The following is a 12,091-nucleotide window of genomic DNA, read 5'->3' on the forward strand; positions in this document are numbered from 1 at the left end:
GATTAAAAACTGAGTATACATATGAAGAAGGTGAAGATTGGTACTCTGATGTTGGTATCAAGGAAGTCCCCTTTTCCTCCACCAAGTTGGCCAATCTAAAGAAGGATTTTGGCTGCACGCCTGGAGAATCAGAGATAGAGAATATATAGAGTGTCTCTTACGGGGGAAGACCAGATCCTGTTGGCTGAAAAGGAAGTGGAGTGTTACAGGGGACCCGGGGTGACTTTACTACTGGTAAGCACCGTGCCCTGTAGACCCTAACTGAAAGAGTTGCTTATTGGGAAGGTGGATTAAATCTCCTGAAATGTGAAGACCCCCTCACTATTAATGGGACCATGGACTAACTAGTGGAAAGTGTCCAAAAGGCAGCCTGCCTTCAGAAGTACGATAGGGAACTCTGGACATATCAAGAATCCCCTGTGATTATGCCTGTGGATCCAGACACCCATTTTATAAGGGAACTCTTAGAGTCGTTAAAACCAACCGGCATACAATTGCAGGGTAAAATACAAGTGATGTCCCAGGGAGAGAGGATCCAGGCAGGCCTGGTCACTCTCAGTTCACAGTGCCTAGTTAGGAAGGGATGGACATCGGGAGAGGTAGAGTTGCAATTGATCAGTTATGGCTGAAAATATGATTATTGTTTTTACAAGAAGGAGTAAGAAGAGCTGTGACAGGGACCTCAACCAACCCTCCTGGGTCACGAGGAGATGGGTCCAAAAATGCCTCATTTGCAGTGAAGCAGAGTGGCAGAAATATTGACCAAGTATGTACGTAATGGCCTTTGGATCTTGGGATGATGAAAGGGCATTCCCAGGGAAGTTTTTTCTTTTGTTTTCCAGATGCTAATGGATGCTGTTCTTATCGCTGTGCTTTGCAAGTTCCCTTGTCACCCTACTCCTCTTCTTAGGATACCTGTGTGTTGCCAGCACCACTGTTTTGGGCAGGCATCTTCTTCAGGTTGATTTTAGTAACTGCTCATTCTGACCCTGTTACACACACTCGGTGGCCATGATCCTGTGCTCATGTTAAGCACACTGGAAGTATGTGGCTGCTTTCTAGCAAAGGCTTTGACCCTCTTAACTGTGGTCATGCATGGAAATGAAATATACTTGGAAAATGAATGGAGCTGCGATAGTATTGACTGACTCTGCCATCTCCTGGGGAGAGTTGACTTCATGAAAATAGAGAGGGTCCATTCAAGCAATGAATGAGATTTGGAGGGCTTGAGCATTGTGCTTTTCTAGTGCATCTTTTTTTTTTTTTTTTTGAGAGAGCTCCTTGGTGAGTGCCATATCTTATTAACTAAATATCACCTTTGTGTTAAGGATGGTGTCACTGGCCTTTCATAGCTCTTAATAAAACATAATCACTTTGCTCATATATATCAACTCCTTTATCTATGTGTAGTGCATTAGTCTTCACATTTAAGAAAAAATTGAAGATTAAATGACTTCTAATGACACACTCCAAAAAAAAAAAAAAAAAGGCAACTCAAGGCATTGGGGTAGGCTATTGCTTTTAATGTTCAGAAAATTTGACTCAGGGCTTTTTCATGTTCTTTGCTATCGCCTGCTTTATATTGGTTGTTAACAATTAGAATCACAGTGGCAAAATGGCATTTGTTTTTTGCAGTCTTATGGAAGAAGTCCATATTATGACCTGAGCTTGTTCATCATATAGTTTAAACAGAGGCTATTTTAGAAGTGATGAGCATAGCAGCCTGAGTGTCTTTCTTGCAATGTTAGTGACATTATAATGCATTAACAGCCCGTAAAATAGAAATGTGTGCTCTTGCAGTTATTTTTTCCTTTCACATACTTATGTATTAATTTTGCTTTTGCGTTATATCTTTTAAACAAACACCTGCTTTAATGTATTTTTCAAAACTAATAAATCTACTACTCTTAGGAAGTAAAGCCTGAACTTGACGTAATATGCAATATTGAGCACAGAAGTGGAATTGGACCACTAGACACAAGTCAGAATCTGAAACACCAATGCGAGAGACTATACTGTAGTTTTTCTGTGATAGGGTGGTGTTATTCTTTGTGATAACACAGGGAATGGCTAAGTTTGGCATTTCTGCGGACTTAGGGTATTTGAGGTGTAGTATCCTACTAGATCTAGTTCAGTTGTTAGAGGCAGCAAGGTTTCAGCTAATATTCACTAGGATGTGTAGCCTCCTGTATTGATGGGGGGAGCCAACCTAAACTCAGTCTTTGCCCATGGTGAAAGTAACTGCTGAAGATGGGAAACCTGATTCACATAAAGCAGTAAGTCTTAAGTAGGTTGTATCAGGCTGGTGTTGTGAACTTGAGGCAACTAATGAATTGCCTATCCTATTTTATTCAACGATTAAAAAAATTATCTTAAATGCTGCAGAGTTAAGAAATGTATTTAGCACTTTCTAATATTATTTTAATGCAATTAGAGCCCATTTGCCTTTTGATACTTCTTTGTTGTCTTAATTTGCAATTGTGATCAGGTATTCAAGAAAATCTAATATCTTCACTTTATGAAATTTTTTGTTGACTTTTTTTTTTTTTTTTTTTTTGGCAGTTAAGTCAGTGGAATTCATTACCAGAATGCTTGATTTCTAATGTATGCTATTTCCAATAGTATTTTAAGAGAACTTCGCTTTTTCAGGATCAGTGTTTATGGTAAATAAACAAGACACATCAGAATGAAAGAGCAGAATTATATCACAATTTATCAAGTGCTGCCATAGAATTATACAAAACTCATTTTCTGTAATATTCATAAGAAGCACTGCACTGAATAAAATAAGAGCTCATTGATCTGATATTCAGGACTTCAGAAAAGTCATGTTTCTACCTCAAATTCATCCTTGCAATTAATGAGAGCGGCAGAACTATAAGCCACTGAAGTGCTTATGGCTCTCTACATGATCACTTGGCATAGCACTGTCTTATGTACATAAGGCTGCTATGTTTCAACTTTGTAGTAAGGAAAGCATTTTGAAGATAATGAAACATTAGTCTGAACTTTGCATGTTGCGTTCAGCTGGGTGGTTGGAAGCATACCCTGAAGACAATGGATCAATAGATGCCATTTCACCCTTTGGTGCAAAAGAAGCTGTCTTTGAAAGAGGCTGCTCAGTATCGCTTTCCTCTTTCTGAGTAGGTTTCCAACCAATCATAATTTTTGGTACCCGATGTCTGCATCCCTAATCCTGCAAAGACCTGAAGTAACAGCAATGCTTTCCTTTACCTTTGAAGTCTATGCTTTGGATTCAGAGCCAATCTTGGGGGCCCTTTCAGAGAAATTTACAAGGTTTAGATGAACAGTCACAGACCATTGTAGCTGCAACTAAGGGTTTCATTTCAGTGTATAGACAGTAGTGGATTAGCACTGATATACATTTTGACCTTTGATCTCCATTTGTATCTTCAGAGGAAAATGCTGGTTTTGTTTGTTTCCATAGTATTGTCTCTATTATGTTAGCATTCTCAATTACAGTTTCTCATTTTTAAGGTTCTATCTTCAGTTTTGAAGTATTTTGAATGCATTGAAAGCACTAACGTTTACAACCTAGCAGTAGCCTTGGGAGATAAAGGGTAATTTATTTGTGTAGGGAAGAGTTCATTTCCTAGACTGATGCTCAAAAGAAACCAAGTGCAGCCTTTGTCTTAATAGTTGAAAATTCAAAATAAAAAAGAGAGCTTGTGAAAAATGGCCCAAACAGACTAGAGCTACAGTGGACTGCAGAAATTGGATTTGGTTAGCTATAAACATCATTAGCTGAAAGCATTCTAGCTTACCATGCGGTGTGAGCTCTCATAGGCTGGGATGTGATAATGCTTTGCTCTTTTACGTTTTAACTCCTTGTGGAGATGCTAAAAGCCAGCTGAATATAGGCTTTGTAGAAGCTAAATTAACCATGCATTCCCTGAGGGCTTATGGCAAACTGTGAGGTTTATTTGGTGGTAGAGCGTGCTGAAAATAACATGACAGCAACCTAAAATGCTGCTTATTAACTGTATTAGAATTTTGAGTCTTTTGAGGTTGTATTTATTTGTGTGTAGCAGATTTTGATTACCTGTAAACATGGGTTGTGTATCCTTCATATTGTGAACTATTATTTTTTTATTTGATGTAAATGGTATAAGCAAACTAGATGGTGACATTATGAACTTGCTTACAAAACACTGATGTGGTTTAGAATTTTTGCACCATTTTTATTTTCCCAAGGCACTAGCTCATGCACATAATGTGGAATTGTGTTCATTTAGTCCACTGGGTAACATTACTTGACCTCAATCTTTGTCGTAAGTGGGTTGGAAATAGTCAATAAGCAGGCATCCCCATACCAATGAAACACTTAAATTCATCCACATGGGACCTTCGTAAAATTCAAAGAGGACATGTACATCTGTGAAGTCTGTACAGAATAGGTCTAATAAGGGGCCTCTTGCTCTCTGTGTACAGCTCACTCGAAGCCAGTAAACCTGCATTCTCACTGCATGCAAACACTACTTGATGAATGCCTCCACCACGAGGTTGTTTCCCAATCTGGAGCGTTCAGATCTTGCATTTTATCTGACATTCTTGATGTGCTTTATAAAGCTGAGATGTCCTTTGTTATTCCACTATGTCTCCTATCTTCATTTTTTTCTTTGTATATAAAACATGCTAAGAAATAAGGGGAAAAAGTGCATACAGGTTAAAGGCTGGAAGGATTTTCAATAGAGAACATATTTAATTGCTTATTGCATAGGTGGCTACTTCCCCTTTTTTTTTTTCTATCTCTTCTACTTTCTCTACTTAAAGGGTCAATATTTTTGAAAAACATTTCAAAGGTGTAATTTTGGGGGCACGTTTTCAACTCTTAGCCCAAACAAAAAAATGCACTGTGGTGAGTAAGTCGGTAGATTTGAAGCTTGGTGTTTAGAACCGCTGTGTAATACACCACAGAGCAACTAATAACACCATCACATGCTGTGTAGTTAGGGCTTGTTTGTCTGTGTTTTGCAGTAATTGAATTTCATATATATGTTGAAGATAGCAAAACTGATGCATTTCCTCCTCCCCCACTCCTCCTTTTTTATTAATAACTTTCAGTAGATATCACTTGCATCTTCAGTAAGACTTTCAGCACTTCTGCATTTATTTTCCTCTTTGGTTAAAATTCATTGTAGATAAAAAGAATCCAAAAAGAAATACAATAAACATTTGTGTTAATTATATCATTTCCTCCTACTCTTCTCCCCTGCAACATATGTTATCCTCTCTCTATGCATCTCTATTGATTTTTTTATTATTATTATTATTATTTTTATTAGTGCTTGCTACATGTGTAATCAAAGACCTCAAATTATGCTCTGATGCTACAAATATGACCCTATTTCTGCACTCTTTTATCAGCTTAAATATATCTAGATGTAGGCAGAGGAAGTTACTCTGTGCATCTAAATACAGGACTTTCATTTAGTCTGCGTTCCCTACTTCAGTCTGAGTCAAATCTCATGTTATCCTTTGCACTGGACCTGTTTTGCAATTTTTTATTTAATCCTCTGGTTATTTCTTGGAATGTGATCCATAGCAAAAGCTCTGGAGATTCATCAGTGTTCTCTGACCATGCCTGTGACTTTCTATTACAACACTTGGTATTTCATGCATCCGTGTTTTTTTTTCTGCCTTCATGGAGAAAGCAGATTTCTCCATTTACTGCAATACTAATATAATGATACTTCATCAACAGAGAGAGTGTGAAATGAGGTGACATTTTCCCATTTTAAAAATGGGAGTGGGGGATGAGGTTCATATATGGGGCTGAGGTCCCTGGCAACTAAACTTGCCTACACGCACTGCTAAGATGCCACTTCAGTTTTGGTGGAATCACGTGCTTGATCAATTATCTATACATTACACCTTTGAAATGTTTTTGAAAAACACTGACCCTTTAACATTTTTTTTTTCTAGTGGGACCTGCACTCACCTGCTGAATCAGGAAGAATATTTTCTCTAAACAAAGCACAAGTACATGATAGAAAAGCTATATTACTTCCAAAATAGAAATTAATTATTATACTTCTCCAAAACTCAGTTTTCTTCTGACTTTGTTCCATGATATCTCAAGGCTATGCCTAATAACTGCTACAACCCCATTATAAAGAATTAAAAATCTTTCAGCATTAATTTATTTTTTTTTTTTCCCCCTCTTCTGTTGATATGCCTTGGTCTTGCTCATGTACACGTTAGGGGAAGTTTCTACATCTGACTCGTGAGGACATCTTGGTGGAGGGGCAGGGTGTAACGTCAGCTTTGAACCTGGTATTCTGGCTGCTGTGATCTGCATACCTGATGTAGCCAGTAGTAGTCAGGCCAGGATGCGATATGAGCCCTCTTCTTTTGTGACAGGAGATGCTGCCACTGCTGGAGGCTTATACATACATGCGTTAAACCTCTGCTGTGGCATATGGTGGCTTTTCAGTTACTGAACTATTGAAAAGAACCAAATAACTGCCTGGAGTTACTAGTGTGTGTCAGTGAAAGATGCAGAAAGTACTCTGTGGTATAATGCCTACAGTCAGTGCTACGTGTGGGGGCTGTTCTTATGCTGAATTCTATCAATGTATTTTTCAAGTTTTTTTTTTTTTTTTTTTTTTTTCCTGAGATTAGTGAGTAGAAATAAGATCTTTAATATAAAGTATAGAAAGGAATGCAATTTACCAGTTGTACATGGCAAATGTATAAACTGTGAATCTGACATGATATTGAATGTTCACTAAATGCAAATACTGTCAAGGTTGGACAAGTGCCTGTTGTGTTTTGATGACAATAATTAGTGAGGGTTCTAATGTGTGTTAAATCTCTCTGGCTATTGAACACAGACACGCTATATGTGCTTTCAGAAAGTTTCTAGAACTTCCAATAATTCTTTGAAGTATGAAGTTAGCTCTTGCTGGTCATCAGTGAGCTGTATACTGACCTGAGGCAGATAAAGAGTTATCTTAATGTAAGAGAACTTGGTGTCTCACAAGTTAGCATTACACATTTCTCTCCTGACATAGTTTTGAAAATATATTAAGAAAAAAAAAAAAAAGCTGAACAGCACAAGTGGTGAGGCAGCCCACTGCTCCTATTTCATCCTCCTCCTGAAAAGATAGTATCTCTTATATAACACATTCAAAGGAGCACGTAATTCATTATGTATGGTTAGTCAGCCATGTGCATTTTTACATTTCTGCCTGTAGGTAGGCTGAACACCTGGTGACATGGCAGCATATTTAAAACGCTGTTTAGAAAATCCACAGCACAGCTCTGAGCACTTTCAAAATGGTTGAATAATAGACAAAATAACCCCAGCATCCCTTCTGACAACTTCCTTCATAGGAAGGCATTAGTATGGGGAGAAACAAATACTTTTTGTCCCTGAGAGATGGGCAGCGTGTGCTGAAAGCTGCAGCATGCTATCCGACTCTTGTTCTGTACAGCAGTTTACCTAAGACAGTCTTTCTGTCTTTAAACTTCCAGCTTCTTTTGAGAAAGCAGATAGCTTTCATCAGCCAGGTGCTGAACAGAGGTTTTGATGTTTTAAAGCAAACTGTTCAGTGCTCTTAAAAAGGGTAATGTGGGGAAAAAATACAAGTATCTAAAGACAGAAAATGTTAAACGAGTACAGCATACAGAGGCAGAGTGAATATTTTGAGGAATACTCTAACAGGAATGGGAAGAAACAAGAATCCTGGAGCGGATGCTGGAGCAACGGGTGATGTAAGGATGACTCAGCCCGCGTTCGGCTCATCTCCAGGTTTTGCCATGCTTATTTACATTAAAGTTCAATTGTGCTATTCTTAAGTCTGTGTGTTTAGTGGAGAGGAAGGTGAGAAAGAAGCAGAGGGAGAGAAGAAGAGAAAGGAGGGAGGGAAGGCTTTAAAACGCGACAACAACAAAAATACCTGGACCAATCCCTCCTGCTCCCCACGCCGCTCGCTCCGTGGAGGAGCTTGTCATCCTATGCTCGCTCGATCGAGGGGATTCTTCTGCGAGCGCAAATTAATAATTTATTCACAGGCTCGAGTCGGTTAGCCCGCATTGATTCACTTATGCTGCGTTTCTTTTCATTCACGAGCCTTCGCTAGTCCCCATCTCTCGGATAGTGCCTCGCTGCAGCGCTCCGGCGTGGGAGGAAGCAGCGAACGTGCCGCCGTGCACAAGGACGGGCCGTGCGGGACGCGGTTCCATGTGCGAGCCTTGCCTAGAACCGGGGCCCGCCTCGCTCCGGCATCCCGCTGCCTGCCGGCACTGCCGTCTCGGCGGGGCTCGGCGCTCCGCTCCTGGCAGGGCGCGGGGTTTCAGCCCAGGGCTGGGCGGGGGCCGAGCACAGCCGTGCTGCCCGGCCTGCACCCGCCCGTCATGCGGCGCTGCCCCGCCTGAATTGGCCGCGTCCCCGCCGGGTGGGCACAGCCTCCCCCCCCTCCCCCTTCAAGCCGCCCTGGCTCAGCCCCCGGCAACGTGCGGCGTTCTGCTCTCCTCTCCTCCCTGCAAGGGCTCAACTCCACTTTCAGCACCTTCAGACTTTGGCTGCTCTTGCCATCCGGAGGCTCCCTGCCGCCGGTCCGGCTCCTCCTGTGCCTGCCTCTCTCCGCGCTATCCCGTTAAAAGGCTGCAGCTGCCGCTCGCTGAGCCAGTCGTTGGTTGACTCCGTCTGGGATGAAGGCTGGAGGTTACCGGCGAGGGAAAGGAGACCTCTAGGCAGCTTTCCATTTGCAAAGTGAGCGGTAATTGCGAGGAGACAGCCTCCCCAGTTGGAATCAATAGTCTGCTTTCTTGCTGCTAAGGGCACTTTGGAGCAGTAGTAGGTCACTGAAGTAACTCCAGCACGCTGCTGACTGCGGAGTTGTAAAGAACTACGTGCGAGTGGCTGCAGGAGTGCTGGAAAACGCGTCCCTGTTGCCAGGGACGGAATAGTTCTCAAGTCATTAGAGCTTCTGGTCCTCTCCTTCCATTACACAGAGAGGGTCACTCCTGGGAGGGATGAGGATGAAGCAGTGATTTCTCCAAGTGTCGCTCTCGTGGAGGGGCTTAAAGCTGGCTTGAGAAGCCACCCCCTACTGCTACTAAATTCAGATTTACCTGAATTGCCCCAAATCTCTTCAAGCACAATGCTAGAAAATCTGAATCTTCTTCGGACTTTTGGGGGTTTTTTCTTTATCTTCTGGACAGCTTTTAACACAGCCTTAGTGGATGTGGTTGGATCGGAGCAGCAGATCCCCCTGTCTGTGTAAGTGTTTTCATGGTATTTCTCTCAGGACTGTGCTCAAGGATGAGAGTTGACTGCTCAAGTTCCTATTTCTTACTGCAGATACTTAGCTGTTCGGGGCACCTTTGCTCCTCTGTCATCTGTTTCTGAAATTGGGCACCACTTTAAATTTATTCTAGTGCATGTGTTGATGGAGTGTACCGTAGTAGAGCTTTATTTTAAACACTTCTATTTACCGAAGTTCACATTGTTATGTTAACTCATTGTTATGTGAGAAGTTACCATTCAGAACCATTCTGCTGTTTTATCTGCTCCTTTCATTCGTGTGCAAACACATTGTGTCAAAGTGTGTTTCTGGGCAAGTTGATTGTTTAAATTTTAAAAAGTGCAGCTTGGGTGGTTTGGAGTCAGAGGCCTCACCTTGGCAGAGCATCTAGCTTGTGCTTATACTTGAACAGCTTTGCTAATCTTTTGCTGTGCCTAGGTTCCTTTGTGAGCTCCTCAATGCAAAATTGCTTGAATCCTTATGAGTGCAGCTGAAGCAGCTACAGTCTGTGTTGCTTGCTATGACATGTGTATTACATTTCTTCCTGCCTCTTTTTTTTTCTCCCTCACAGTGTGAAGCTCTGGGCCTCAGCGTTTGGTGGGGAGATCAAATCTATTGCTGCCAAGTACTCGGGTTCCCAGCTCCTGCAGAAGGTAAGGATCTTTTTGCTTGTAATAAAGAAGGTTGTAAAAGGGAAGATGGAGGCAGATTTAATTTTTTAAATAGAAAAGCAGAACAGTGCATCCTTTGGTCTAAGATCTATTTTTGTATTGCATACTGGTCCCTGATGACTCTTTGCATTGCACTGCACTGTTTGGAGACTCCTTGATTAAAATGAGTTGGTTTTGAGAGGTGTGGGTTTTTTTGCTTTCATTTGAAAGTAAACTCTGATGTGTTTTTTTTACTTGTACTCTAGATTGCGGGTATTTTGTCTGGTTGCTGCATTGTGATGATCGTGTTTCTGTGTAGAAACAGCTGCTGCTTATGAAAAACATTAACTTCATTCAAAGAGCAGAATTAGGGCATATTTTATTATTTTTACCCTATGCTGTATGTATGCAATTGACTGTATTGGGAGAAGAAGGCTGCACTGTTGTTTGTCATCTCTGCAGTTTTTACAATCCCATTATTCCCCAATCATCTCAACCCAGTGCTGGGATGTATTACATCATTACAGATAAAAGGAATGAATGTGGTTATCTTCTTGCTCAGCTGCACAGCTGGGTAATAAGCTAGTGAAGTATTGCGAAAACTTGAGAAATTGGCATAAGTCTACATAATTTGGGCAGAAAGGGATGAGAAAGCGGATTTGAGTATTAGGCATATATCAAAGACTGCATCTAGACTAATTTAAACGTGCAGCCAATAATAAAGTTCTATATTGTAGGCCGCTCATTTTTATAGCAATTGCTGAAGAAAGCATTGTGAAAGACTGAGGGAAATATGTTGAAGTTTTTAAGATTGTGATTTTCTGGCATTTATTGTGATCCTTAAAATGTGGTGTGGAAATGGAAAAATTTTGAGATGCTCTCTGACTACAGAAACCAGTCATTCAACCCATATGTTAAATTTCTGCTTGTTTTAGAGGTGATTTCTGGTTTTGAATAACACTTGTTTGTTTTTGTTTGCCTATGAAGGAAGAGCTTCAGCTTGTAGCACTTATTTTGAAAGGCTTGTATACTTGTGAGATTATGTAATGGACAGTAAAGGTAGCAGTTCACATAAACAGCTTATGCTGTCTGCAGAAAATGAAGCAACTAACTTAATACTTAAAGGCATGGGAGATCCTCAGTATTATGCCTTCTCATTGTTATGTACCCAGGATTGTGAAACCTGTCCTTAACTATGCTGCAATACAGAGCTATTAAGAACATGAATAGTTGAGGTCTTTCAATACTTTCAAGGCCATTAAATAGCTTCTGTTGAGGAGAACTTTTAATCTAAAAATGAGGACATTTAATATTTATTGTATTTTTAGCTCGTGTTCTTTAAAATCTTGGTGTAGTCTTGTATCTGTATAAACTCTTTAAGTTCATAATGCAGATGGACCTTTCAGTTTCAGTTAGTATCTGATCAGGTATTGTTAAAAGGCTTAAATTTTTTTTTCGGCCCTTAACAAGCAACTACATTTATTTAACTTTGGAACAGCTCCATGTGCAGCCATTTTTGAACTAAAATGACTTAAAACATTTTTGTCTATCAGGAAAATATGGAATATGCTGTGTTTGACAATGGTGCTAAAATCCACAAACACTAAGTATAAGATCATGCTTCTATTCCTCGTAGTAGATACATTGTAGATATAGAATATATGGTTAATCATTTCTGTAATGTGCTTTTCCCTTTGTAGTATCCACATTCCTCCCTATAGGTTATTATAATTGTAGGCAATAGGAAGCTATTCACTTTACGTTTTCATCAGCATTCTTTCTGTTTCACTAACAAAACCCTATTCCTGTTTTTAAAGGTAGACAGTATACATTTATTCCACGTTATTTTGTTTTTGTTTCCTGCATTTGTTATGGTATTTCATCACAGAATTAAAGGAGAAAGATGGAATGCAGATTTGAGGGTGTTTTGAATTCATTTGTTCTTCTATTGCATCCTCTACTCTTTTTTTTTTTACCTCTGTTCTTGCCTTCTGATGATAATAGTTTGGGGAAAACTCTGGTACCTTTCAATTTCATTGAAAAATTCCATTTGTCTGTCCTTTTAAACTTGCCATTTCTTAGTGTTGGCCATGTCAGATGAGTCTGGATGACAGACGATTTTAGCATGAATCTTTTTGTATTGTTGTGAAACATATTTATTTTGTA

General features: G+C 40.1%; 1 protein-coding gene across 9 annotated transcripts in view; it reads left to right on the forward strand.

The window, feature by feature from the left end:
- Window positions 1-12,091, forward strand: part of CACNA2D3 (calcium voltage-gated channel auxiliary subunit alpha2delta 3) — a 466,111-nt gene that overhangs the window by 60,274 nt on the left and 393,746 nt on the right. For 6 of the 9 annotated variants that reach the window (XR_007379393.1, XR_007379392.1, XM_048957963.1 and 3 more), the window contains exons 1-2: window positions 8,456-9,250; window positions 9,847-9,928. Coding sequence is in view for 4 of the 9 variants with exons in the window: in XM_048957963.1 (XP_048813920.1) it covers window positions 9,132-9,250; window positions 9,847-9,928 (201 nt within the window). In the remaining 5 variants the exon portion in view is untranslated. Of the gene's footprint in view, window positions 1-8,455; window positions 9,251-9,846; window positions 9,929-12,091 lie in introns of those variants that run through there. The other 3 variants (XM_048957969.1, XM_048957968.1, XM_048957970.1) reach the window with 1 other exon arrangement.

This window comes from Lagopus muta, chromosome 11, assembly GCF_023343835.1.
Source record: "Lagopus muta isolate bLagMut1 chromosome 11, bLagMut1 primary, whole genome shotgun sequence".
In the NCBI taxonomy this organism is placed as follows: Eukaryota; Metazoa; Chordata; class Aves; order Galliformes; family Phasianidae; genus Lagopus; species Lagopus muta.